The sequence below is a fragment of the Anser cygnoides genome, chromosome 22 (genome assembly GCF_040182565.1).
Source record: "Anser cygnoides isolate HZ-2024a breed goose chromosome 22, Taihu_goose_T2T_genome, whole genome shotgun sequence".
Classification (NCBI taxonomy): Eukaryota; Metazoa; Chordata; class Aves; order Anseriformes; family Anatidae; genus Anser; species Anser cygnoides.
In genome coordinates, this window is record NC_089894.1 from 3,481,038 (window position 1) to 3,507,748 (window position 26,711).

Sequence of the window (26,711 nt, forward strand, 5' to 3'; positions counted from 1 at the left end):
GCTCCCGGCCCAGTGCTCCGCCGTGTGGGTGCCGAAGCGGTGGGTGCGCTTCAGGAGGAACCACCTTGCTCGTCTGCTGGGGCGGGATGCGCGCAGCTCTGCGCAGGGAAAAGCCCGGCACGCCAAGCCTCCACCTCCATCAACCCGGCTTCTCGTCGAGAAAAGTCAGGGTCCAGCGACCAGGTGGTGACCTTCCGCAGATGAATGCGCTCGTGTCAGTTTGGAACAGGAAAGATTTAAAATATATATAATATATACTTTTATTATTCACCCGTTAACTCCATTATACGCCAATCATGAGCTAGTTTCAGCAGTTACATTCCCTTGACCACGTCTTTACGAGGATGCAATTAAATCAAAACAAAGGAGACCACTGCCGGCACTGGGGGAGCCGTGGCCAGCACTGCGTGACACAGTCGTTAAAATCAGCCGGTGTCTGCGTGGCTGGTTCGCTTCCACCGCTCCGCACGCGGCTCCGGTTTTGGCAGAAGCAGCGAGGGCAGCCCCTCTGCTGGGCCAGGCTCCTCCGCGGCGCTGCGCTCTCCTCGTTGGGTTCGCTTACTGCAACACCAGTCCGACCTGGGGAGCCAACGGAGGAGATGCAGGTCAGGAAGCGCCCGAGCACGAGCGGCTTCAGCCCCAGACCCGGCTCCGGTCGGACGCAGCTCCCTCGCCACGCCTGCTGGGAGGGCTCTGCTCCGTTCGCTACCGGCGCTAGGATATTCGGCTCTGGGATATATCACGCCTGCGTGACAAGCCCGGATAGTTTGCGAGAGCGAGGACGGCACAGAGCCGTACAAAGCGCAGAGCTCCAGGGCTCCAGCAGCTGGGGTGATTAGATTTGCTAGTCAAGGTTATCTCTGAGCTAATGACAATAGATTTGGGAGAAGCTGCTTCCTGACAGGTCCCTCTGCAGGCAGCTGGCGCGCTGGGTGCTCCCTGGCCGCCGCAGGATGGACGTGCTGGTGGCTGTCCCAGGGATGTGCCTGCAGCGCAGGGACGGGCTCAGCCCCAGGCTCCAAACCCATCAGCGCTCTCGGCGAGGGGAGGAGTTGCTTAAGCCCCCCAGCAACCTCCGAGAGCTCTTCAGAAGGCTCAGCGACAGAGCAAAGCTGCTTTGAAGAGTGTGGATTTGTAACCTGCGGGTGCAGCGTGACTCAGAACCGCTGGGACAGCAACCCAGACGCCTCAGCTGGAGAAGGCCACAGAAACACTTAATTCCACGCATTAGTCAGCCTGTCGGACCTCACACCTCTGGCTACCTGTCTGCAGGGCTCTCCTGCTTCCTGGGTGGCAGAGACAGAAACTGGCTTCACCAGCTCTGCAAACGGAATCAGAGCCCAGAGAGTGCCTGAAGCATTCATCAGCCGTCGCGATGCAGCACGGACACGAGTGCTGCACAGTGGGGCAGCTGCTGGCTCTCTAGCACCGGCCTCTCCACGGCTGTGAACGGGACGGATGCCGAACCACAATGCCTTCAGGGTGGAGACGCTGCCTAAAATGGCCCAGGGCAGGCATGAAGCCTACGGGCACGGCTACAAGCACCTGCAAGTGCTCGGAGTGGTGGGGTGGGGAGCAGGCTGCTGGCCCCGGGGGCACCGTGGCACCCACGCTGTGGGTGACCACGCTTGCAGAGCCCCCCATCATCATCGTGGGGTCCTGCACAGCACGACCCGACGGCTCTCAGGAGCGCCTGTTCTCTCCAGGGGGCTCTCGTTCATCGTGTCCCTCCGTGCCATGCCACGACAGACTGACACACAGGCTCCAGGGCTGCGCGAGGACACCTGGCCCTGCGTGGGCTCACGGGGCACAGCAACCACCTGCAGGCTATGGACAGGTGACTGCTGCAACCACCGGTGTTACGTCTGTTAACTTGCAGCCCTTTGCCCCTTCACAGCCATAATTCCCCGTCTCCTCTCTGTACCTTGCCTCCTTGCACGGAGGTCAAAAGTGCAGACGTGTGTGGGGTTAAGGACCCTGAACCACTGGTGCTGCACCAGTGCAAACGTAAAATGGGCCTGGGGAGATGGGTGCTCTTCCCCAAGGACACCTCGGTGCAGACACACTGGGGATGGTGGAGAGGAGCGCGTGGTGTCACGAGACTCGTGTTACTGAGTGCAGCTTTGCACCGGACAGCGGCTGGCCTGGGAGCAGGCGTGTGTGAGGGCAAACCCTTGTGCTCGCACGGCGAGGACGTGGCAGCCCGCGGGCAGGATCCCAAGGATCCCTGCAAGGCGAAGAGGCAGCGCCCAGCACCGGCAGCCTGTTCATCTCCCTTGGGGCTCCCTGGGGACGAGACCCCGTCCCGCACGCTGGCTGGACCCCACGAGGCACTCACCTTCTCTGGTGCCATGCTGGGACACTTCCAATTGTACAGGTAATACTGCAGGTTCCCGTCCCCGATCCCAAACTTCAGCTTCTCCAGGAAGGTTTTGTTTTCCATGAGATCCAGTGCATTGAAGACGTCGAATCCTTTCTGCAGAGGCAAGACAAGGCCATCAGCCCGGCCTGCTTACACGCTGGGCAGCATTCCTCCTCCGTGTGTGCTGCCTGCCCCCTCTCTGGCCCAGCTCTGCACCCCCAGAAGGAGGGAGTGAGGGTGCTGGGGATGAGCGTGGCACTGTGTGCCAAGTTATACCTGTATATATCGCCATATATCTGCAGATATCAGATATATCGTATATATCTGTAGATATATGGCAATATGGTTTGCTCTAAGAACCGAGTGGGCACCCTGAGCTCAGCTCAGCGCCGGCTGCGTGCCCTAACCTGGCAGGCTCAGGCTATTTGGGTTGCAGACCCTGCGGGATTTGGCTTTGCACAGCCCTGGGGGGGACGTACAAGCCCTACCCCACTGCCAGCCCTCCCCACAAACCCAGGAGCAGCCAGGCGAGAGGAGATGCTCGTGGGGAGCCGCCCGGTGCCCCACGGCCCCGCTCCCGACCTGCCCGGCCCCGCCACACTGCTCCGCCAGTGCTCACCGACTTGGCGAGGATGAGAGCATCGCTCATGAGGTCAATGAGAGGTGTCTTGGTGTGAACGTTGTAGAAGGAGTAAGCAGCTTTCAGACTCTTGTGAGTTGGGTGGTTCATGATGGTGGAGGGCAGCGTGTAGAAGCTCAGGAAGTCTGTCACCTCCCCTTGGGCGCTCTAAAAACCGAAAGTGACACCTCTGTGACACCGCAGCACGTCAGAGACACATTAAAGCCTGCTTAGAGCCTCTGAGGGGCTTTGCCAGTGTCACTGTGCACATGTTGGCGCCACCGAGAGCTCCCTGCGAGCAGGCGTGGGGCAGCCCGGGATGGAAAGGCACCACCCTGCAGCAGCTCCCACCTCCCACTCTCCTCCCAAGGGAGCAGCCCAGGAACCCCCCGCCCCGGTCCTGTTCCTGCTCCCTCACCTCTACCACAAAGGTGTCGATGATGTTCTCCTGAGGTAAGAACCAGTGCTCCACCTCCTCTCGGCTCATGATGGGTGTCAGGTGGAAATGCTTCAGGTACTCGGTCAACAGCTTGTGCACTGCAGAGATATCTTTCTGCTCCATTGGCCGCAAGCCGGGAGTCTTGGGAGTCTACAAGAAGCAGGACAGATCATTTGCACTGCTTGTACGGCGGCTTTCACTTCCCCAGGACTCTCAGCTGCCTCAGACACGCAGCACGGAGATGCTCTGTGCTGAGATCAGCCCACCTGCAGTCCCACAGCCCCTGCCGAGCCCTCTCCCCCTCCAGGCACTAACGACACAAGATCTCTGCTTCCCTCCAGGTCTCTGCTCCCGAGCACAGCGGGGACGGGCTGGGAGAGGTGCCCCGGGCATGGCGGGGTGCTGCACGGAGCTGGCGTTATTTCTCATTGGACTCAATTCCTGCTCTAGGGTTGGGATTGCTCAGCAAAGCCCAAATGAAGCGGCGCGGGCTGTTTCTGGGTCTGGGTTTCTGCACGAAAAGTAGCCACAAAACAGCAGCTGCTGCCTTTGCTGACACGGGAGGCAGCAGACAGGAGCCATGTGCTGCCCAGCACTGAACCAGCGTTCTCCAAATGAGGCGAGCAGCTCTGACCGACAGAAGGAAGCAAACAAGGTCAGGGAAGGTGGTGGCAATTTTAATGCTTTGTTTTTCTTTTCTCCCATATCCAGCTGGGGAACTTCCCCAGCAGGACAACTGCAGTGACAGAACCGATCAGTTTGACTGAAGAATGAGGGACTAACCCAATTCAAGGTCACTCCGAGGCTGTGTTTGGACAGATGAAGGCTGTCATATCTGCATTCTTGTTTTACTAGGACGACAGGATATGGCTCACCATGAAATAAAAGATCACAGGGTCCTCTAGTTGCAAGAATTTGCCCTTAAAATGCAGGTACCCAGGCAAGATAAATAAAAATTAAATAAAGCCCAGTGGCTTGACAAAGCCATTTACGACATGAAAGAAACCCCAGTTCTCCAGGAAGAGGGCTGAACCTCAGCTGAGGTGGTTGTGTGCCTGATTCAGAGCCTCATCCCTTGCTCAGCAAGGAGAAACTCACGAGCTCTGCCTCCGCAGCTCACAGCCCTGCTGGCACCCACCTCGGGCAACCGGTAAAGCTTCATGGTACGTTGCATAGTCATGTTCCTGCTCAGGTGGGAGAATTTGACCTCGATGAGTTTCCGAGGATTCAGGGAGCGGTGCCAGTACCTGCAGAAACACACTCGCTGTGGGAGACTTGTTCTTGGACAGCGGCAGGCTGCGAGAGCACAAGGTTCTCGTAGCTGCCATCAGAGGGCAAGCGAGAACGTTGCGACAGCTCACCAAGGGGCTCTCGCAGGCCAGGAGCTCCCGCAGAGCAAAACAAGGGCGGCCTGAAGAGCACGTGCTACAGACTCCGCTGCCTTGTGATAAATGAGCAGCTTAAGCAAAGCTGCTGGACTTAATCCCTGAAGGACACCACGGGGAGGAGACACCTGGGCTGGAGCTGATCTGTCCTGCCCTGGGGAATCCCACACCTGTAAGTGCAGCTGTCCTGGTGCTCTGCAGCACGCCATGGAGGGATCCCAGCACGGGAAGGCCTGCAGAGGTTTTCACTAGCCCTAAATCTTTTCGGAGAACTGGAGACACTCACCTGCAAGTCCCCACAGGCTTCGGCAGCACCACTCCCGCTGTGTAAACAGCCTGAAATATTCCCTCCAGATGAACCCGCCGCGTGATCTCACGGATCAGAACTGGAGCCACTCGTTTTGAGCGCAACTTTTTGTGGACGCACAGGAAGTTTATCTCCACCATCTTCTTCTCTCTTGGGAAAGAAACAACGCATAGCATGAAACCCAACTGCCCTGACCTGGGAGGATCAGTCCAATGCCCTGGGCAATTTACTTCCAGCTTCTTCAAGGCACAGAGGACTCAAAGCCCCAGGGAAGGCCAAGGGGCAAGGTCTGGCTTTGGAGAACTCTCCTTCAAGCTATTGCCCAAGATTTTCCCAGGAAATAGTCTCCATCCAGCCACGGAGGATTTCTGTAAGCCAGAGCTCTAAGCTGACCTCACTCGCTGGTGAGCCAATATCCCCCTTCGTGGCTCTCAGCTCCAAGACATCCTTGCACAGAACTTTGCTGCCCATCTTACACATTCCCCACCTTCTCCTCCAAGCAGCAAAGCATCTCCATGGCTGAACAGCGTAGAGCCAGCTCAGTCAGACTTCCTGGGCACTCCTGGGAATGTCATCAAGGGCCGGGATGAGAAATTCAACTGAGCAGCACTTACGTGTCATAGATGTGGATTGTGGCTGGAATTGCGCTGATAAAGCCGACCAGCTTCTTGCTGGAGACAACTCGGACACCGCAGTGCCACTGGGGCAACCAGCCTGGGGGACGCAGGGCCCTGGAAAAGAGGCGGTGGTCACGTCCCACCCGAGGTCCCCCGTGCACCTACTTCTGCCTCCTGCCTCCCTGCCTGCCCTGGGACGCTCTGAGTCCTGCTCCAGGCCACCGAGAGCCGTGGGTGTGCAGGCAGGAGGACGAGAGGTGACCACGGTGTCACAGGGCAGGAAGGCTGGGATCCAGGGACATTCCTGCACTCTGCGGCCGAGGCCAGTTCTCACTGGCGACACGGGAGCAAATCTGTGTTCCTCGATTCATGAACACCCTGAGGAAACAGCAGCTCAGCTGTAACAGGTCTCCAAGTGTTATTGCTGGCAGCATTACTTGGCAGTCACCTTCATCCTACAGCTCTGGGTCACTGGGAAGCTCCTCAGCTACCAGGATTTTTGCAGCACTCGAGGGACGAAAACAAAGAGGAAAAAAAAAACAGTTTGGGGCTCCTGTATCTCAAAGAAGCCAGAAGCAGGCAGGGCTGGGTGAAATCCCTCTCGCAGGGTACCTGGGACGCAGCTCCCAGACAGACGTGTGTGGTGACAGATGGGAAAAGAAGATTTTGGAAGGAGGTGAGAAGGGATGAGCAAAGGCAGCTGCAGTGCTATCACCGGGATCAAGCTCGCTAGCATCCAACACCCTCTGCTCCACGGTGGCAGTGCCACTCACCACAGCAGGAACTCGGGAGAGTAGTCGAAGCGGAACATGTTGTCGTCGTCTTCCACATAGTTCTCGTTGAGAAGCGTGTACAGCTCTTTCAGCTAGAGCAGGAGAGATTGAGCAGGTCAAGCGAGTCGGTCACCCATCGCCCCCCCCAGCTGCCCTGAAATGGGGCCCAAACACTTTTTGTGCGGCTGCAGAAACGGAGTTCTCGTTCTTCCCCATGAAGACACCAGGCAAACGTGGCCAGTGTGGGACGAGAGCTAAGTGCGCGCTGGGGGGAAGTCAGACCCACCCAGCTCTAAGGAGATGCTGAGATGGAGATGTTGGAGTGGTGGAAGGTATGTGCAGCAGTCCAAGCACTGAACTGCTCACCATGTTCCAGAGACGCCCACCCAGCGAGTGCGTGAGGGGACCTTAGCAATGTTTATAAATACCCGAAGTGTGGGAGACGGAGGGATTTGGCCAACCCCTTTTCAGTGGTTTGTGGGGACGGGACAAGGGGCAGAGGCCACAAAATGAAGCACAGGAAGTTCCGCACCAACATGTGAAAAAAATCCTTCACGGTGAGGGTGACGGAGCACTGGAACAGGCTGCCCAGGGAGGTTGTGGAGTCTCCTTCTCTGGAGATATTCATTCAAGGCCCATCTGGATGCCTGCCTGGGCAACCTGCTCTAGGGAACCTGCTTTGGCAGGGGGTTGGACCCGCTGATCTCTGGAGGTCCCTTCCAACCCCTGCGATTCTGTGATTCTGTGTGCCGAGCCACCTCTACTCACCACGCCTCTATCCCCAAGGTCCAGGGCGTCCCAGGTGAAGCCTTGGGGCAAGGTGTATGGCTCCTGGCGGATGTTGTCTTTGTCTGGTTCAACGGGACCGTGGGTGTTCACCACTTCTCCTGCGAGAGAGAGCAGGGAGCCATGAAGACGCCCTCTGCTCTTTGAGATCAAGTCTCCATGACACTCGTCTGACCAACAAGCCTCGCTTCCACAGCCTGGTCTCTCACCCTCGCTGCCGGTATTTCACCCGTCCATTTTGGGACGTGCCACGTGTTCAACACAACGTGGGCAGAGAATCAAACCCGCTCTTTCAAGGGCAATGGCAGAGCAAAGCAGGCAGCGGAGAGGAAGCGACCGAACTGATCAGAGCTTCAAGGCCACGGCGACATCGGCCGTGCCCGTGAAAGACACCGTGGTGCTCCAGCCCGCCTGCCTTCTCGCCCTGCAGCAGAGGAGCTCTACGCAGAGCTGTAAACACTCTGTGCTCATGCGCTGAGGATCCCACAGGCTTGCTCTTCGCAGACTGAGCCAGCCCAGCCTTTCTTAGCCGAGCACAACTTCAGCCTTCAGCCAGGCAAAGCAACCACAAGAGCACGGCCTTCCCCTTCTCCAAGCCCCAGCACCAGCCGGCAGTTTCCCATGATCTGCTCCTCCTTCCCCGCAGCCTTGGACGGTGGCTCTCTCCCTGCCAGCTCTGGCCCCTGCCATTTGGCAAGCATCAGGGCTCCCTTCCCACTGCGCTTAACTGAGAGCTGCCGCGAACAGGACAACTTTTGTTCAAAAACACTGACTCCTGAAGCGCTCGATTCAGCCAAGAGGTGTTGGTTAAAGCACCAGCTTTTTCAGAGATGTCAACACGGCTCTGCAAACAGCAGCATCGCTTGAGTGCTGCCAAGAGAAGCACACCCCACTGATTAGGAATTCCCTTAAAAAGGGATTTGAAAAGGTTTCCAGGCAATGGGGAGGCAAACAAAACCCAGAGCAAGAACTGCCCCCATCACAGCCGAAACAGGACAGGTTCCTGAAACGCTCACCCACAGCAGTGCCCTCTGTTTTGAGTAGGTGCTGAACGACTCTGAAATCCGGCCCCAAAATGCTGCAGCACTTTTGCTACCAGACCCTAAATAGCCTCGTGCACCTAACGCTGCGTGCCAAAGTGCTCCTGACCCAGTGCCAAGAGACACAGCGTGACCGCCAACCAGAGCGCGGCCAGCAACAGGCTGCGCTGGGCCTGTGTTGCGCCTCTTCTTCTCCACCCGTTTCAAGAAATGAAATCTTTTTGAAATTTCCTCCATCAGGGTTTACCGAGGCAGAAGTGATGTTTGCCACGTCAGGATCCTCTGGTGAAAGGGGCAAACACAAGGTCAGACTTTGCTGCCTCAGTAACCCCGTGCCCAGGGTATCTCACAATGGTTTTCCCAGCACGAGCACAAAGAGGGACCAAAGCTGAGTGTCACTTCCAGCAAACGGTCCTCTGAGAGCAAACAAAGCCTCAGACTGGTGCTGACAACATGAAAAGGGAATCGGTCGTGGCGTTTGCAGCAAGAGGGGCCGGACACAGCCGTGTGAAGTTTGTACAGCTAATTGCAGCCACAATAAGCTTTGGGGAAATCTGGACACCGTGGGCTTGGACCCGTTCATTAGTTCTCTGAAGCCCTGCATGGATTTTGCTGGGAGATGCAGGGGGGGAAAGAACAAGCAGAATGATCCCGGGCGCCACAGGAGCGCTGCAGATTTGCTCCAATTAGTTCGGGAACGAGCTTTCCAGCAAGGCAGCTCTGCGGCAGCCCGCCCCTCTCTGTGCATCTCTCTTCCTTGCAGGTCTGCTCAGCCGCTAAGCGCTCCTGCCATGCCGAGAAACACCTCGTTACCGACAGCAAATCACTCTGACACACGCTGACAGAATCGAGGGCGGACTGGAGAAAGGGCTGGAGCAAGTACTAGAGGCGGGAGGCGCGGGCTGGCTGCTGGCAGGGGGAGGAGGGCTCGGGAGCTGGGATTCCCCAAACTGGGACGCGCACCGCAGCTTGGAGGTGCTGGTGCTCGCCGTGTCTGTCCCCCCCTCTCCAAGCCTGGGACTTGGTAAGAGGAAGACTAGCAACACTTTGTGTGAAACTCAGCCACAAAGGGCTCGGAAGATCCATTTTAAGGCTAAGGAATGAGATTGAGGGATCCCAAATGGAGGAGGCACCAAACCAGACGTCTGAGGTGGCTGCTTGTCCTCCTGCCCCCCCAGCCGTGCGTGCGGCCCTCCTGCAGCAGGCTCTGCAGGTGGGGGATCAGTGCTGTTAATGCTTTCAAAGCCCAGACACAGCAGTGAGGGGCCATCCAAGGACTCACTCGCTGGCCACGAACCCTCACAGCTCCCACGAGGGCTTCTTCGGACAGCCCGGGGACCACAAGGCTGGACCACGGGGCACAGCAGGGCGAGGGGCTGCACGTACCTAGCTTGGGCACCGGCTGCGTGTCCCAGAACTGGTAGCTGCGCTTGCTGGCTTCCTCCATGGTTTTGGCAGGGCCCTGGCCTACAGAGAAGAGCTCGATGGCTTTTTGAATCTCCTGGATCCTCTCAGCAGGCAAAGAGTTGACCTGAGGGTAGAAAAGGGAGATGAGAGGACAAAATGAGTACGCAGAGCAAGCAGGTCTGGGTTTCAGCTCCTCGCATGGGGAAACTGGGGCTGACCCTGCCTTGGCGCGCTGCCAGGAAGGGGAGATGAGGTTCCCTTTCCAGCCTACGTCTTCTCATAACCCCCTACCAGATGGACAAACCCTTTTAGGAGCCACCTGCCACGCACCTAAACCTAGCTTCTAGGTACCCCTGGGGCAAAGGGGACAGAAGACTAACCGCCTTAGAACGCGTGACGCTTGGGGAAGGAAGGTGTTGCGAGCGCACAGAGCAAACGCCTCTGCCTCACAGCCATGCAGCCACCCTGGGCCAACCCCCACGCGGCGTTTGGGCTTTCTGCGCTGTCTCTTCTCTCACTGCTTCAACCCGTGACTCCCACGTGAGTCACTGGGCACTGCGGGCCAGGACAACACGCAGCGAGGCTGCGAGGCGCGGCGCGGACGAAGGACGCGCTCCTCTTCCTCCTCCCCACCCGGAGCTTCAGCAGCTGAAGTCGCGACCCCAGCTCCTCGCTGATTCCCCGGGGAGGAAAGTCGGAAACCCTCAGAAAGCCCGAGGTAACGCTCTGCACAGGCAGACAGACAAAATATTAGAAATATTTGGCTGATGGGGGTGCCGCCCCGGCAGGGACAAACCGTGCATGCCCCGAGCTCCCTCCCGAGGCGCCGAGCCCAGGGCACAGCCGAGAGGAGCAAGCCAGCCCCTGCTGTGCCCCCGCTGCTGTTCTTATGTTAATTAAGCAAAAATCAACAACATCCGCCGGCGGCCAAGGAGGAGGAAAATGCGCTCCTTGTGCCGGCCGCGGGCAGGAGAGGAAGCTGGCAGGCGGCGGCCGGGCTCGGTGGCACAGAGCGGCGCTTCCCGGCCCTCCCCAGCTCATCTGGGGAAGGACGAAGTCGGAGGCGCCGGTCTGACCCCTTTCCTGCACCCGGCTTCGACAGCCACTGAAGGACCGCATTCACCCCGCGGCCCTCCCCAAACACCTCCCGCGGCGCTGGGAATTCCCATGCGCCAAGCCAGGCCGGGGAATTAAAGCTTCAGGTTTTTTTTTGAACAGCCAAGTGGCCGAATACAACAGGCAGCGTCAGCGCTGGGAGGCTCCTTCCTCGCCCTAAGCCACGTGGGAGAGGTTTGGGATGCTCTCGGCCACCGGGAAGGGGTCGCTCACCTTCACTGGCTGGTCCTGAGCCTGCTCAGGTTGGTCTCCTCCTTTCTCTTTCTTCCGTTTTGGTTTCTTTTTCTTCTTTTTGGCTCCGCTGTCGTTCGCTGGACTCAAGCCACTAGGGAACAAAAGAAACATCATTGCAGCCTTTTACGTTTATTTTTAAAGGACACTTACACGGTCTCTGAAGCTCTATAAAGAAAATAAAGGCTCCCTGTTCTGAATCCAAGCAAGCCGCCAGGAGAGGAGGACACCGTGCACGAGGGGTGCAGCCACAAGCACTGTGCCCTGGATCCCTTGAGCCCAGCTCTTGCTCGACGAGCTCCCAAAATGGGACGGGCAGGAACATCTCCCAGCCCGCGGGTTTGCTCGGCTGCCCGGCTCCGTGCGGGTCCTGCAGCAGGTCCAGCCCCGGGATCAGGCACTGCAGCAGGTCCTGGCTGAGCCCCACGGGGGGACCGTGGCCGAGGAGGCTGCAGCAAACTTCCCCCCACGTGCAGGGGCGATGAGCTACGGAGATGGGCGGTGGTTAAACTGGGAAATTATTTTATTGTAAGACCGGGGCTGGAAAAAAGAGCCAGGGCAACAAATTCTCTTCGGGAGCAGAGGGTGGGAAGCGCTCAGGCCAGGGCACTGTGGCTCTCTCCAGGGATTTGGGGCAGTCCCCGGCCGCGCAGCCAGCAACTGCCCCAAAGCCCCAGGTGTGAGCCCCTGCCCTGTGCAGGGCGCGGAGCCGGGCTCCCCGTGCCCGCAGCCAGGCCGGTGGCAACCCGACGTCGCGTGGGGACAAAGCCCGGGGGAGGCGCCCGGGTGGGAACTCGCCGGTCGAAACAGCTGCAGAGGGACCGAGCCGAAGCCACATCGCCCGCAGAAGAGGGTGGCACAGAGCGGGGGCACCGGCACCCAGCGGGCTCCGCTGATCCACGTGCCCCGGGTCTGCCCCTCTCCCCTGGCCCTACTGAGTTTGGCTAAAAAGCGACCGTCCCGTTGCCTTTTCCATTTTCACGAAGGACACCAAAGCCCTCGAGCGGAGCTGGAAAACCAACCCACACGGAAAATCCTCGCTGAGGACCGCGGAGGCTTCCCGGAGAACTTCAGCCCCCTCACGTGCCCTGGGGCTCCTGCCTCCCCGCCACCCCCGGGAGGTCTCCGGGCCACCCTCCCGTCCCCACCTGCCTGGGGACGCCCCGTGCGCGTCGCGGGCTTCGGCTCGTGGCAAACCTGGAGGCACCAACGGTCGAGAGCAAGCAGAAGAGCTACCTCTGGGACTCGACCCCCGTGCTCTCCCAGCTCGGCGCAGGCAGCAGCAGGCGAGGAGCTGGAATTTCTCCTCCCTTCCCTCGGGCTGGCTGAGGCTGGCTCCGGGTGCCCCTGGCCCGAGCCCTGCCCCAGCAGGGCCACCCGGAGCGGGGTGCCCAGCCCCTGGCCTCCTGGGGAGAGGTTCCAGCTGGAGAAACCCCGCAGCTGATGCCCAGAGATCTCTCCACATACGTGGACACGTCCTCGGTGGGAGGACGTCGAGCAGCTCCCCTGTCCGTTAGCAGCTCCCCCAGGCACAAAGCCCCACCTGGCGGCACAGATCATCACAAGGGACGTGCGGCGGCCTTCAGCACGCTGCCCTGCCCTCGGTGTCCCTCGAAGCACGCCTCAGCCGACCCGCTCCTCCTTCCTCTTCTCTCCCCAGCTCTTCGCGCACGTCTCCAGGGACCCAGCCCAGCACGTTTCTCGCCCTGCGGATCTGAGGCTGCCTCCTCCTTGCAGCCCCAGCACGCCCGCAGCGCTGAGCTGGCCCGGCGGCGGATGGAGACCCTCCGGAGCAGTGGAAACTCCCCCAGTGCGGCTTCCCCCGGGGCGCCTCAACGACTTTACCAAGCAGCAGATAGCGGTGAACAGGGCGGAGCAGAGAAAGGGAAGAAGAAACACGCTGGAAAGCATGCTGGAGCAGCATCCAACTATTTCTCTCGGAAAGGCCAGGAAAAGGAGAGAGCCAGGCGGGGGAATAAGGCTTAAAAAAACCCTGGACGGAGCAGCAGGGGAGCTTCGAAAGCAGGGGAAAGGGGACCGAGAGCGGTGCTTTGGTGGTGAAACAGCCAGAGCCGGGCGCAGAGCTGCCTGCTGACAGCGAGGCTGCTCGCGTTGAGCGCCGCAGAAACCCGATGTAATGTGGAGCCATCGCCCCGGCGAGGCAGCGACCTGTGGCCCGAGGACGTCTCTGCGCCACCGAGCAGCGCCCGGGGCCGGGCTTTCTTCGCACGACTGCAGACGGCGTTTCCCCGGGGGACGATTCCTGCGCACCGGGATCCTCCGCGCCCGGGCTTTTCCACGTTCCCCTGACGCCGCGAGGCCCCGCGGGCCTGCTCCCCGTCCTCCTCGTGTCCTGGCGTCGCGCTGCTCCTGCGGCACGGCGACCGGGCCTGAGGCTGACGGGAGCCGGGTGCTCGGCGGCTGCCGCCGAGGTCCCGGTGAAACACCAAACCTAACGCCACCGCGACCCGCTCCCGGAGCTCGGCACCTCCCGGACCGCTCCGGCAGCTCGGCTGTGTGCAGGGCAAGTGCCGGTGTGGAGAGCGAGAGGCGCCGGTGGCGCTACCCGCACGGAGACGGGCAGCGTCGGCTCGCGAGCACGCGGAGCCATCAGCCGCCCAGGGCCGCTCGCTGCCTCGCTCGGCCAAAGGCAGCTCGCTCAGCGCCCTCGTGCTCCGCAGGAGCGTTTCGAACGCCTGCTCCGGCAGCTGAGGAGAAAAAATCGGCTCTTCCCTCTGCAGAGGTGGGCGGTCGGGGGCCGTGCGCAGTGGTCCCCGCAGGGCGCGCCTCACCTCTCCTCCTGGCGAGGGGAAGGGGCTTTGCCTTTGCCCCGGGAGCGTGCGGCCTGACACGACAGCGAAAGTAATTACAGCAAAGCGGCCCTGACACGGCTATCGATCTCGGTGACAGACGCGTGACGGGTTTTTTAACTCCCCGCACAGCCCCCGGCGGCGCAGGGAGGTGCTGGCGGAGGGGGAAGGACGGCGCCGTCCCTGCGCAGCGCCCCCGGGGCGGCTGCACCCGGGTCCTGAGCCGGAGAGACGAAAGAAGCCGACCACCGTGCGGACCGCCAGAGCCGCAGTAAATACATTCAGCTGATTTCTGACCCGTTCCGATACCCCGGGCAGTGGAAGGGGGTGTGCGAGCGCATCCCAGTGCCAAGGGAGACGGGTGCGCTTTCCCCGGTGAGCGGTGCTGCCGCGCTAACCCCTCACGTCGGGGCGCCGCGGGGGTCGGAGGCGACAGACAAAACCCTCCTGCCTCCTCCGCTCCCGCCCGCCCGTCCCTGCGCGTGCGGCCGGCGTCGCCTCGCTTCATAAAGCAGAGCTGCCAGGTCCGAACTCCCCTGCTAATGAGCTGAGCCCAGGACGATATCGCTTTACCGACACGGCGGGCTTTCAGGTAAAAGCGGGGAGAAAATCCTCCCTGATCTATGAGCAAAGCTGTCGTGACCAGGAAGAAATCAGGGCGGACTGAAGCCCCGCCAGCTTACCCTCGGCAACGCTCGGGGGCAATTTCCATTTTCAAGTCCATTTAGTAAACCAAACGCCCTCCTCTTTACCCGCCGGGGGCCCCGCTCCAGGGTCCCCAGTCCCTTCTGGCACCCCCCGGACCCCACCACGCCCTGCGGCGGCGCCCGCTGCGGGTGCCCGGGGCCCGAGCTGCGACAGCCCCGAGTCCCCGCTAACGGCGCGATGCAAGGCGCCGAGCAGCGCGTGCGGACGCCGTCCTCCCCTGCCACCTGCCGAGGAGCAGATAACCGTCAGCCCCGGGCGGCTCTGCACGAAGCCCGCGGCGCTCCCAGCCTTTCTCCGCTCCTATCTCCTTTCTCACCCGAGCTGCTCTGGCAGATAAAGTGGGTGGAGGAGGGCCCGCCGGCCGCGTTAGGAGCTATCTATCCCGCCCCGACTTGCCAAGCACCTGCGGGATCTCTCCTGGGGGGCTCCGCCACCCCCTGAGCACGGAACGCGGTTGCTCGGTGCTTCGGGCGAGGCGCCTCTGACGCCATTTCCATCGCCTCTCCCCGCGCCCACCTTCCCCCAGGGGACGGCTCCTCCGGTCAGAGGAAAAGGAGCCCCAATTACTTTCTGCACAGCAGTTCAGACTCACGGCCCGAGCTCTCTCCAAAATTGGCCCTCGGAAGCCCCTCGCTTAACTTCACCCGGCTCGGGGCCGCTGCCCCGTGCAGCCCCGCTGGAAGCCGGCCAACGTCAGGTGCGCCGGGAAGGCGCTTGCGCTGCGTTTCCGCGGCTGAAAGCTTTCTTCTGTCCCGCAGCGCGAGGGAAGCCCGAGGGGGAAGAGCTCAGCGCTCAGCCAAGCCCTCTGACCGTGCTCGGGCTGCCCGCAGCCCCCTCGGCTCCCAAAACCCAGCAGAAGCTGAGTGGCGAGGGGGGGGCTTTGAGACCGGGGCTGGGGCTATTTGCTGTTGCGTGGGCGCTGCCGCGATCAGGGCCAGATCTTCTTCCCTCGCACGGACCGAGACGTCGTGCTCGTGCTCTCAGCCTGCTTCACACCCCGCCTAAGAGAGCGAAGGGGTCCAAGCTCTGCCGGCTGTGCCTCCGAAACCAAGCCGGAAACGCCAGCTTTGCTCCATGCCGTAAGTCTGCAATTCCTCCCAGGCACGGCCTCGCAACCAGCAAGGAGGCGGGCGAGGAGCAGCGTCTGCCCCGCGTTTAGACGCCGGCGAATCCCCCCGGCAAACCCGCGGCTAATCGGGCGCAGCCGCACGCGGGTAATCCCCTTAGGCTGCGGGGCAGAGGCAGGGCTGGAGCAGGAGGGAGGCCGCCCGGACGGCGGGGACGGCACGGAGCGGGCCGCGGGGACGCACAGGGCGCAACGGCGCGCGCCGAACTCTCGGCGCCCGGGCAGGCTGATCGTCCTCCCGTGGGGAAAGCAGGGGAAGCGAGGGCGAAACCAGGGCTCCGCAGGGCCGTTTACCCACGAGCAGAGCCATGCAAAGCCGGCAAACGAGGCTGAGGCTTCGGATCTGGAGCAGCCGCGAACGCAACGCCCCTTTCGCGCGCAGGAAATTAGGACGAATACGAAAGCGCGAGCCTGTGCTGGAAAATAAACCCGGTCGGCTTCGCCAGAGCTGTGCAGCCACTTCCCAGCGCTGACACGGGCCCGGGGCGGAGGAAAACTCAATTCCTCTTTCCTGTCCTTAAAAGGAAAGGAAGTGTTGCTCTTGCTCTGCGATATTTTCGTGTTTTTAAATCCCAGAGCCAAGATCTGGCGACTCTCGGCACGAACTGGGCACTGCCAGGGGCAGGACTCCAAGCAGCACTCTGCGAACCCGCCCGGGAAATTCCGGCTGAAATCAGAGCTCCCCGTCCCCTGCTGTCCCCGTGGGCCGGGGACAGCGTTCGCCCCGTACCAGAAACACGTCTACACCTCGGCGCAACGGGGCGATAGGAAATCCACAGGACTGACAGGCGTCAGGAAAGCAAACCACAGCCTCTCCTGCTTGGCCTTTTCTTCCCCCGCGCAGCTCCGCGGCCAGAAGCCTCGGTGGGGGACGCACTTGCTCGCGAGCGCCCAAGTCCTCCTGGCTATCAGCAGCCCCGCCGTTTTAAGGTTATTTCCCAAGTTATCGGAGCTGGGAACTCCGCAAGCGTATTTGTTACGGGGACTGCCAGCTTTGTGGTGCTCCAGCCCCAGCCCCAGCAGGGGCAGGAAGCTGCACCTTAACTCCCCGGGCTCGCAGGGGGCGCGATGCCCGCAGCGGGGCGCGACGAGCGCTCCACCACACCTCTTCCTGGCAAAGAGCAGCCTGAACAGCCGGACTGGGGGAAATAACGGCGAGAAAGCTCATCCAGCAATAGTGATTAAGCACCGTGTCTCCTCTCTGCTTGGATCTGGTTTCCGCAAACCTAATCACGTCAGGGGGAAAGAAAAGAAAAATCTTCCCAAGCACGGCTAAACCTATTAAACCGAGACACGGTGCCACACCCGGGAGGCAAATAAAATACAAATGCACATCTGTGCTGTCATAAAGAAGGCCCCGGTAATATTTCTTGGGTGACCTTTTATTAACTTCGGTTACCGGACAGATGACATCAGCTGCTGACGGGGAGAGAAAAGCTCCTCGGCCAGCGGGGCCGGGCGAGCGGCGGGAGCGGGGCAGAGGCACGAAACCCTCTGGAAGCGTGCGGCGAAGCTTCGGGGCGGCGCTGTGCCCGCTGCCTACGGGGCAGGCGCGGGGACGCCGCCTCCCCTGCACGCCACGTGCGCCTCGAGGCAGCTCGGCGCCTCGCGCGGCGCCGCGGGCACGGCCTTGGGGTCTCCCGGCTCCCCTGCTCCTGGCTGCGTGAGCCCCTCACCGCTTGGCTCGGCCCCCGGCCAGCTGCCTCCGGCTGCCCCCCACGCCCCAGCCCCTGGGCAAAGCCCTGGGCGCTGCCCCGGGGCCACGGGGGGCACGCGGGTGACGAGGGGCACAGGGTGCCGCGGGGACGGCAGCGCGAGGCCACGGGATGGCGGTGGCACCGCCGCAGGGTGACAACCTGCAGGCCCCGGTGTGGCACTGGGTGATACAGCGATGATGGGGGGGGGCGGGGAGGACCGGGGGGGGGCTGTGGTGGGGAAAGGGGGAAACGGGATGGCACCACTCCGGGACCGGCACTCGGCTGAGGGCGGCCCCGAGGCTCCCCAGCCCGGGTCCCGTCTCCCATCCAGGCCACGGACGCGGCCGGACCTGCTTAGCTTCGGGACACGCTCCCGCAACGGGAGTGAATGGGAGCCCGACGGCCCGCCCCTCCCTCGGCGCGATCGACAGGCAGCTCGGCCAATCGCAGCGCGCGGCGCTAACCGCTGGCCAATCAGCGCGAGCGCGGGGCGGGGCACCGCTCACTTCCCGGCCGCTGCCCGCCTCAATGGGCCCGGCGGCCGCCGCGGCGGGCGGCCCGGCCGCCGCTCACCCCCGGTTCGAGCCGCGCTCCGCCTCGTTCTCGCAGTCGCTGCAGTGCTCGCGGTCGTTCTCCTCCGCCGGCGGCCGCTGAGGCCTCGCCGGCGGCCGCCTCGCTGCTGTCTCACTGTCGTCCGCCATCTTGAAACGGGGCCTCGGCGGCTGCCGCGCCCCCGCAACAACACGCGCCGCGATTGGGCGGCGGGCCGCGGGGTATGCCGGGACTCGTAGTCCGTGCGGGCAGGCGGGGCCGGGGCCGGGCGGAGGCTGGAACTACAACTCCCGTAAGCCTTCGCGGGGCTGCGGGGGGGTGGGGGGCGAGCGCGGCGGAGGAGGCCACCCGGTGCCCGTCTGGTTACCGCGGCGGCGGGGAGCCCCTTCCTCCGTCCCCTCCGCCGCCCGTCCCTCGTGAGGGGCTGCCCGCCCGCTTCCTTCCTGACGGGGCGGAGCGGAGCCAATAAGCGCGGCGCCGATTGGCTGGGAGAGGGACGGCGCTTGGGGACAGCCAATGGGCGTGCGGGACAGTGCGGTGCGAGTGAAGCCGCGCAGGGGGGCAGCGGGTGAGGGAACGGGGGGCGCGGGGCTGGGAGCGGGGCGGGCGGGGGCGCTGAGGGGAGCCCTCGCGGCAGGGCGCTCACAGAAGGAGGCGCCCCCTGTGGCTGCTCCGTCCCTCCCCCGGCTGCCCTCTCGGCCTGCCTCCCGGTCGAGTTGCCTGGCGGAGGCCAGAAGCGTCCCGGAACCGGGGAATTTGGGGCAGAAACCGGTGATTCTGGCGCCTGCCTGCAAACACCCGCGGGAGCGGGGCGGCGGCTGCCCGCGTGTGCGGTTCAGTTCTCGGTACACGTTTATGCTCGGCGCCCTGCAGCGTATAGCCGCGCAGTGTCCGCCGAAGGCCTGCTCCGCTCCTCGAGCTGCGCCAGCCCTGCGCGCTGCCTCAGGGGGTGTACGAAATCCTGCCAGAAAGGGCTGGCCCTTACCCCGCCGTGGCGCAGGGGCGGTGAGGGTCCGACCCTCTGTCACAGCGCGCCCGCTGCGGCGCAGGGGAGGGCTCCCCGTGGGGCCTGGGTCCTCGCGTGGCAACAAAGCCCGGGGTTTACGTCAGCCTCTCGCAAGGCACTGCCGTGTATCGTAAATGCCCTTTCTGATTCCCTTTGAATTCCCCCTCGTTGCTGCTGGAGTTAACCCCATCCGTTTGCCTGGCTCCTTGGAAGGGAAAGGAGCACGCGGTGCTGGTGTGCGCTGGCGTCGGCTCCCGGCAGCCACGGAGCGAAGCCGCTTTGCGACGCTGCTGGCAGGTGCTGCTGGCTTCCTTGCTTTGCTCCGACTCCTGGTTTTTCCCTCTGCAGAATTGCCTCCAGCTGCCGCAGAACACGTCCAGCCCCTTTGGTGGACCTGGGTCCTCTTCGTAGGACCAAGTCGTGACAAAGGTGTTTTTTTCGAGCAGCGTGGGAGCAGCGCTGCGTTCTTGGGATGATCCGCCCATCCTCGGCAGCCCTGCACAGCCACAATCCTGCCTTTAGCGTGGTCCCAACAGCCTTTTGTGGGGGCCCACGTGGGCAGTAGGTACCTGGTAGCCGTGTTCTGAGTTCTTGGAGCTGGTGCTGAGGTGTACGGAGAGAGGAGTGACACAGGAGCCAGGTTAGGCAGAACAGGGGCTGCCGTTGGGGTTGGGGCAGGTGGCTCTCCAGGAGGGGTGGCGGGAGCTGGATTTCCTTCGTCTGGCCAAGAGGAGGCCGAGGGGTGTCCGAGGGCAGCCGGCGACTCCCGGAGGGGTGCTGCCAAAGACGCGGAGCCAATTCCTGCTCAGTGGCACCAGCTGGGAGCACCAGCCACCGCTGGGGCTTGGGAGGCCCAGGCTGGGCACGAGAGCTCCTGGCCGGTGAGGGCGTCGCGGCCCTGGACGAGGTGCCGTGAGGCTGCGGGCTCTGCCCTTGGGGGCTTGCAGGGCTCGGCTGCACCAGTGAGAGCTGCTCGGGGTGAGCAGGGTGGTCGTAGGGTCCCCCCCCCCCCCCGGCCTTGAGGCTGTCGCAAGCCCAGGCTGTGTGTTTAGTGCCGCCCTTGTGAGTGGACAGACACGAGCCCGATACACGGAGCCGTGCTGCCGAAGACGGTGCTGGCTTCCAGGTAACGTGGGGCTGGGATTTACTCCCTGGCTGCCGCGCTTTGCGTCCCAATTATGTCGGAGGCAGCTCATCTCCTCTTACGGCCCATCTGTTGAGATCAAGCAGCGCCCTCGCTGTCAGCCCTTGTGTCTGTGGGCTGAGATGTTGGGTAAGTTCTTCCCGTTTGTCACTGATTATGGGTCTCCCTCGGCAGCCCCACCGGAGATCTCAGTGTCCTGCGATTTGGGGTGCTGGGGGTGAGGCTGTGGCTCGATGCGCGGGCGCTAAATGGGAGCAATCCCAGCGAGTCACGGGGAGCTGCAGGTAGCCTGGGTGCAGGAGCTTACAGCTGGCTCAAACCACACATCCCGAATTCGCGGGGCCCGGGGAAGCCTCGTTTAACCCGGCTGTTTTTCAGCCCCTGAAGCAGGGGCGCCCTGCGCAGAGGGGTGCCAGGCGTGTAATAAGGTCTCGGCGCCTCCCTGGAAGCGTGTGACTGAGCTCTGAATGGAGTCGCCTGTTCGGTGTAAGCGTGTGGTGCGCACAGCGTGAACACAGCAGCCGTGGCCTGGCGCGTTCTCAGCTCTCTCTTTCTGTTTCAGAGCACGATGTTCCTGGTCGGACTCTCGGGTGGAATCGCGTCGGGGAAGAGCACGGTCGTGGCCGTACTCCGGGAACTGGGCTGTGCCGTGATTGATGCCGATGTTATTGCCAGAGAGGGTTAGTTGTGCATGGCTCATCTTTCTCCCCGAGGTTCCCCTGACGACTGGGATTGATGCGCGGTGAGGCGCAGACAGCAGAGGGTGCTCTGGGTACGTCAGACACCCGTTTCCCTCCGATTTCCCCGGTCGATGAGGATGTGCGGAGCGGCTGTCTCGGGGGATTGGAACTGGGATATATTTCTAATCAAAAAAAAGAAAAAAATCAGATCATGTCCTAATAAGAAATGCCCCGGGGACGTCTTGCCCTGAGTTTCCCTCTCCTGGAGCGCAGCGCAGTCAGCGCTCGCTGGCTTTGGAAGCCAACTCCTGGCGAAAGCGATGCGCTCCTCAGAGCGGGTTCCCTCGGCTGATCCGACTTCCTCAGCCCCAGGACACCCGCCCCAAACCTCGGTTATGTCAGGTGGGATCGCCGATGCTGGAGGAGGATTCCCCTCTGTGCTGGGCGTTGCTTTCTTCTTAACACAAAGATCGATCCGCAGAATTATTTGTGCCTGAACGTGCTCAGAAAAAGCGGCTACGAATCTCTCAGATCAGAGGGAATTCGCTCTGCGCTTCCGCCCGGCACACCTGCATCTTGCTGCTCTGTTCGCCTTGCTACAGCGAAGACCCAGAAACCCAGACCTGTCGCACCGGTGGGCCTGGAGCAGAGCCCGCTCTCGCCAGGTGTGACGTGGGGCGAGCCGTCAGTGCCCCCCGAGACGCCGGGGAGAGCAGCGCTCGCTTCCGCGGGGCCCGCTCATTCTGTATGCGCGAGGTCTCGGGTCTGCAGCGGAGGAGTGGTGCAGGTTGTGTCACGGAAACGCCCGCGCCGTGCTGCTCGTCGAGGAACTTACCTCGTAGCCCCTCAAAGCTGTGACGCTGCCACGTCTTATTGCACCGTCATTCCCCTCGAGGTGTGGAAAATTTGCTAGAGGTGCTAAAAGCCCTCAGAGACCATAGGCAAACGCCACAGATACGCGGTGTCTGTGTTCTGCCAGTCACTTCCTTTTCCTCCGATTCCCTTTTTAGATGTCTGTTTACTACACGGATTTCACCCATACCGAAACTGCCTCCATGTGAAACTCCGACGGAGAAAGAAATTGGTCCTAAGGGCTTTTATTAGGTTGCCCTGAGGTTACAACCTGTGGCAACGTTCCTGGGTTTTTGAGAGAAAATTATATACAGGCTGTTGTTCTCTGTGGTTAGCCCCAGCTTGATCTTAATTATGTTTTTATTATTTCATCCTTTTCGCTGGCGATTTTGATGGCTCAAAAATCCCGTGTTTCTGTAATGTCAGAGTCCCTGCAAATACCTGTTGGGAACGGATCTCTAGAAGGTTTCTGTTCGTGCTTGCAATGAATTTGGTGACTGAGGCTAATGACAGTGGGGGGAAAAAAAACCCTTAGTAACAGCCAGAGCCAACCGCCAGCGTGCAGCCAGGCTGCGTTCACCTCGTGTGAAGTTTCAGCTGAAGGAAACCAATCTCTTTAAGATCCCCCCCGCTCAAATCCTCGCCCTGCCCGCGGTGGGAACAGGCTCGTCCCTGCTGTGACAGCGAGTCCCTCGCCCGGCCTGCTGACCCCTAACCCGGGTCGTGGCGCTGAATTAATGCCTGCAGGGCGCTTCGATCTCGCGGCTGTCAGACCTCGGAGGCACCTTGGGCTGGCGGTTCTGCGGACGGGGTTCGTGCAGCACCGCTGCCAGGTGGCTGCGAGGCTGCGGCGCCGAGCCGCGCCGGTCTGGGCTCGGCGCGCGCTGGCAGCCAGATGCGCTCTCTGCCGAGGAGAACGAGCGCGGTTATTTAATGAACAAAACCCATTTGAGGCCGATCGCTGATGCAAACGCTGGCTGTGCCGCAGAATTGTCTCTAACCTCCGGCTGTTTAATGTTATCAGTGGTGCAGCCCCGCTTGAAGGCCTACCAGCAGATAGTGCGCTGCTTCGGCACCGGCATCCTCTTGGAGAGCGGCGAGATAAATCGCGAGGCTCTAGGAAACATTATCTTCTCCCACCCGGAGAAACGGCAGCTGCTGAACGCCATCACCCACCCCGAGATCCAGAAGGAGATGCTGAAGCAGGTCTTGAAGTACTTTGTGCTGGGTAAGAGACCGGGCCGCGCGGCGGCCGGCCCCGCTCGCTCTGGCTTCGGTGTTCAGGTGGGGAGAGGGATGGGGAAGGAGAAGGGAGCGGCGCTGAGGGACGGCCGTTGCGCTCTGCCGCCCGCGGCCTTTAGCGCTGGCGCTTGGAGGATTCGCTCCTGCCCTTCCTGCCTTTCATTGCTGCCCTTCGCGTCCTTCTTCTGTGGTGTAAAGTGCATCTGGAGGGCCTGAGCGAAGCATTGTGAGGCCTCTTCTGAGATTACGTGCTGGATAATGCCATACCTTCCGAAATGGCCAAATGTTATCCCCCGCTCCCGGCCTCTCTGGGCTTCGATGAAAGCTGCGAAGCGCTTTTAGTCCCGATAAGGTGAGAAATGGGCTGACAGCTGTGGTTTCCAAAGTCCCCCCTTCTTCCCCTGATAAATATAACAAATACAGCTGTCAAACTTGGTCTAATCAAATGCCAGATAAGATCACCAGCTGTTTTGGAGGGCTCCGTGTAGACAGAAGGATGGCTTAATAGAGTCAGACTGGTTCTGCGGAGCTTATCAAAGCTGAGCCGTCTGACAGCTGAATGGGCCCGCGCTGGGGCTCCGCGGGGCCCCGCTCCCTGGGGCCGAGGAGGAGGAAGGGGGGGGAGCCCCGGGCAGGGAAGCTGGGAGCTAAACCGTGCTGGAGTTTCGAACCCAGGCCGCGGATGCAGAAGGAAGACACTGTCCTGCCCCTTGGCGAGAGCGCTGCGTGTGTTCGGCAGGCTGCTTTGTCCTCATTAGTCAGGCTTTAATGATTTGGGATAGCTGGATGCTGTCTCCGAGGATTGCTTTGTAAGGAAAGCGCTATTGATCAAGCCATAGGGCAGCAAGAAGTCTCTCTGTCTAGAGATGCTGGTAAAATGGTGGTTTGCTGGATGATTACGCCTTTGTCAAGGCTTTCGCTGCCGCGGGCAGGTCGGTTCGGGAGCGCTGGCTTGGTTTGTGAAGCCGAGACCCCGGCGAAGCTGGAGATGTCCCCGTGGCCAGCTGCGTCCGAGCAAACGACCCGGGGAAGCGAGGGCCCTGGCACACGGCTTTCCCCTGCCCTCACCAGCTCGTCCAGGCTGTGCGGCACCGCCCCAACCGCCCCAAAAGCTGCTGTAGGAGCTTGGGTTCCTGCAGGCGGGGGAGCAGAGGCACACGGAGAGGTTGGGGTCGGCTGCAGGGCCCCGGAGGGTGGAGGCTCACGGTGACGGACTCTTCCACCAGCTGCCCCTCGTGCTCGCAGCACCAGAGATGGAGGGGAGGGGATTTAAAGTTCGCCTGCTCCATCCAGCCCCGAGGCAGGCTCAGCTCTCCTCTGCCCACGGTGTCCCTGCTGTCCCCGGCCGTCCCCGTGGCTCAGTGCAGAAGGAAGCCCGGCGCTTGGTGCCTCTGGCACTTTTCATGCCCAGCCCGGTCCCGGGGTGCAGCCAGGAGGGGTTTTGGGGCTGTACGCGTGGTTTGGGGGTGTTTTAAAGAACCTCGGCCATGTTCGGTCAGATATTTGAGAGCCTGGCAAAGGGCGTGCAGCCGGCATCAGAGGGACCCTGGTGTGAGGTCTCCGGCCCTGGGGCTGTACCCGAGGCACGCGCCCGTTTCAGCTGCGAGAGGTTTGCAAGGATTTCCTCGCTCCCCTTGGGAAAAGCGGGGCTGCTTAGCTAAAGCTTTCCAGAAGGGGAGAAAACTAAGCTGAGAAATGAACTGGGAAGCCTCGGCTTAAAAGTCTGTAGCCTGGCAGAGACTTGGAGAGCCGAAAGAGAGAGGAGCAAATTGTGCTGTGGGCACTGCTCCCCGGGAGAGGCCGGCAAAGGCGCTGAGGCTGCCGCTCTTGCCAGCAACGCACAGGCGCTTTCATTTGAGCTTCTTGTTTCAGCTCCTCATTATATTTCTGCAGCTTCACCTTTGGTCTGAGATCATCCAGGTTAGGGTTGTTGTTTTTTTTTTTTTTTCTTTTTTTTTTGCTGTGGAAGCTCGGAATTGAACCGTTTCCTCCCTCCGAGAGGGAGGAGGGCAGGCGCGCTCTGCTCTTCCCTGCGGAGCAGCTGTAAAGCTCGAGCAGCTGTGGCTGCGCTGCACGTGCGGAGCGAGGGCTTTGGGAACTGCGAGTGAGACTGTTCCTTTTGGCGGGGGCTGTCGTTTCTGCAGGCTACCGCTATGTGATCCTCGACATCCCCCTGCTCTTTGAGACCAACAGGCTGACGAAGTTTATGAAGCACACGGTCTTGGTTTACTGGTAAGTGCCACGCGAGCCACGAGAGGCCCAGGACGCTGCCGCCTCTCTCGGAGGCTGGGGGGAGCTGTCCCATCCCTCCCCTGCCCCCCGGTGCGGATTTGGCCACAGCCTCAGCATGGAGCCGTGCCGTACGCCGCCTCTGCTCTGTAAGCGCAAGAAGCAGCACCTTCCTTCATCCTAGCGGAGGAGTGCCGGAGTCTTCCTACCGAGGTTTCTCTGAAACCTGGCACCGGCGTCATGGCAGTTGCTGTCCCTGGGCCTCGCGCGAGCTGTGCCCTGTCGGCCGGGGCAGGCTTTCGGGCACCACCCTGCTCTTATGGGCCAGGGGAATGCCAGAACCACAGCCCGCCTGGGCAGCGGGGTGGCAGTTGCCGTGCTCGGTCCGCGACGAAGCAGGGCACACCTCTCTCCTATACCCCGGCCATTTCCCCTCGTGCCCAAGACAGACCCCGTCAGCACACGGGGCCGGCCGCGGACCCCTTTTCCCTCCCGTGCCCCTGTCTCAGCGCCGCCTTCCCGCCCCGGCAGCGACCCGCAGACTCAGCTGTCGCGGCTGATGAAGAGGAACGGGCTGTGCCAGGCCGAGGCCGAAGCCCGCATCGCCTCCCAGCTGCCGCTGGACGAGAAGCGCAAACTGGCGAGCCACGTCATCGACAACTCCGGGGACCGCGAGAGCACGCGCCGGCAGGTCCTGAGGCTGCACGCCCGGCTGGAGGATTCCCTGGACTTCCTCTGGGCACGGCTGGCGGTGGGAGCGGCTGTGGCTGGCCTTGGAGGGCTGGTGTACCTCCTCCTCCAGCACTTCCTCTCTTAAATCACCTTTTTTAGGGGCATTTTTTTTTTGTCTTTGAAGGGCCTGGATTTCCAGGTTTGAAAAGGGCAGCGAAAGGCCACCTGTTTTAATGAGCTTTGCCAGCTGAATGCAGACAGGGGGTGAGGCGTCTCCTCGCAGCCTTCCCAAGGTGAATACGAGTTTTCTTCCAGCACCGTCTCCCGTCTCCTTTCATTAAGTTCCAGCTCAGGTAGTTGCCCACCAGCTGTCTGTGGGGCGGGATGGCTGCCCCTGGAGGGGACGAGGCCCTTGTTTTCCCCCTTGTGGGCCTCAATGGTGGGACTTAGCCTGCAGTGAAGTCAGGCACTTCAGTGTCCCCTGGGGCAGTCCTGGGGGCTCTCAGGTCCTGAGGCCGCTACCAGGTGTCCCCAGGTTGGTCCCCTCCTAGTGCACAGCCCCAGCTAATCAGAATTTCGGTGTGGGATTTCCCCTTATTTCATATTAAATGTGTCCACGCGCATGGGATAGGTGCTCAGCTGCCTGCTCGTGGTCCCTCCTGCCCCATATTTCTGCAGCGTAAATAATCCCGTGGTCATTACTTGTGGGTCACCCCTGCCGAAGGGGGGTGATGCTGAGGGGCTGCTGCATCCCTGCAGGGGGCTGGGACCTGGGACCTGCCTCAGGAAACGCGATTGCTGCTGTTGGAGTTCGCCTTCAGCGGCTCCCTGGGGGGGGGAGAGCACGAGTCTGGGCAAAGCGGGTGCGGGTTCTTGGCGTTTGTTTTAATAAAGCACCGAACAGCAGACGG

The 26,711-nt window shown here is 61.6% G+C and overlaps 2 protein-coding genes across 12 annotated transcripts; one reads left to right on the plus strand and one right to left on the minus strand.

Moving 5' to 3' along the window:
- Window positions 1-244: 244 nt before the first annotated feature.
- On the minus strand, window positions 245-18,152 carry NMT1 (N-myristoyltransferase 1). Of its 3 annotated transcripts, none has more exons than XM_048047802.2 (12): window positions 17,997-18,152; window positions 11,065-11,176; window positions 9,715-9,859; window positions 7,271-7,389; window positions 6,503-6,594; window positions 5,727-5,843; window positions 5,092-5,262; window positions 4,559-4,667; window positions 3,400-3,570; window positions 2,982-3,149; window positions 2,339-2,476; window positions 245-579 (listed from the first exon to the last, which is right to left on the minus strand). In XM_048047802.2, exons 1-12 carry the CDS (start codon window positions 18,122-18,124, stop codon window positions 559-561), a joined length of 1,491 nt encoding a protein of 496 aa, XP_047903759.1. In that variant the 5' UTR covers window positions 18,125-18,152; the 3' UTR covers window positions 245-558. The 3 variants fall into 3 exon arrangements, with proteins under 3 accessions (XP_047903759.1, XP_013053642.1, XP_013053643.2); XM_013198188.3 differs by lacking the exon at window positions 17,997-18,152 and adding an exon at window positions 14,576-14,631; XM_013198189.3 differs by lacking the exon at window positions 17,997-18,152 and adding an exon at window positions 12,626-12,795.
- Window positions 18,062-26,711, plus strand: DCAKD (dephospho-CoA kinase domain containing). 9 transcript variants are annotated; one of them, XM_048047805.2, is made up of 6 exons: window positions 18,390-18,543; window positions 19,330-19,621; window positions 20,688-20,805; window positions 22,682-22,885; window positions 25,044-25,131; window positions 25,660-26,711. In XM_048047805.2, the coding sequence occupies exons 3-6, from the start codon at window positions 20,694-20,696 to the stop codon at window positions 25,943-25,945; spliced, it is 690 nt and encodes a 229-aa protein (XP_047903762.1). In that variant the 5' UTR covers window positions 18,390-18,543; window positions 19,330-19,621; window positions 20,688-20,693; the 3' UTR covers window positions 25,946-26,711. The 9 variants fall into 9 exon arrangements, with proteins under 9 accessions (XP_047903767.1, XP_047903760.2, XP_047903766.1 ...); XM_066981836.1 differs by lacking the exon at window positions 18,390-18,543 and adding an exon at window positions 20,173-20,254 and having other exon boundaries at window positions 18,575-19,621; XM_048047807.2 differs by lacking the exon at window positions 18,390-18,543 and adding an exon at window positions 18,575-18,820.

What these genes read in the sequence shown, in the direction of transcription:
- NMT1 (XM_048047802.2), bottom strand. Translation starts at nt 18,124, where the DNA reads ATGGCGGACGACAGTGAGACAGCAGCGAGGCGGCCGCCGGCGAGGCCT. An exon ending in GAGCGCGGCTCGAACCGGGG is followed by an intron (nt 11,177 to 17,996) that starts GTGAGCGGCGGC and finishes TTTGTTCCCTAG; the next exon opens with TGGCTTGAGTCCAGCGAACG. An exon ending in CCAGCATGGCACCAGAGAAG is followed by an intron (nt 580 to 2,338) that starts GTGAGTGCCTCG and finishes TTGGCTCCCCAG; the next exon opens with GTCGGACTGGTGTTGCAGTA.
- DCAKD (XM_048047803.2), top strand. Translation starts at nt 18,199, where the DNA reads ATGCCGGGACTCGTAGTCCGTGCGGGCAGGCGGGGCCGGGGCCGGGCG. An exon ending in CGATGTTATTGCCAGAGAGG is followed by an intron (nt 20,806 to 22,681) that starts GTTAGTTGTGCA and finishes TAATGTTATCAG; the next exon opens with TGGTGCAGCCCCGCTTGAAG. An exon ending in CACACGGTCTTGGTTTACTG is followed by an intron (nt 25,132 to 25,659) that starts GTAAGTGCCACG and finishes CCGCCCCGGCAG; the next exon opens with CGACCCGCAGACTCAGCTGT.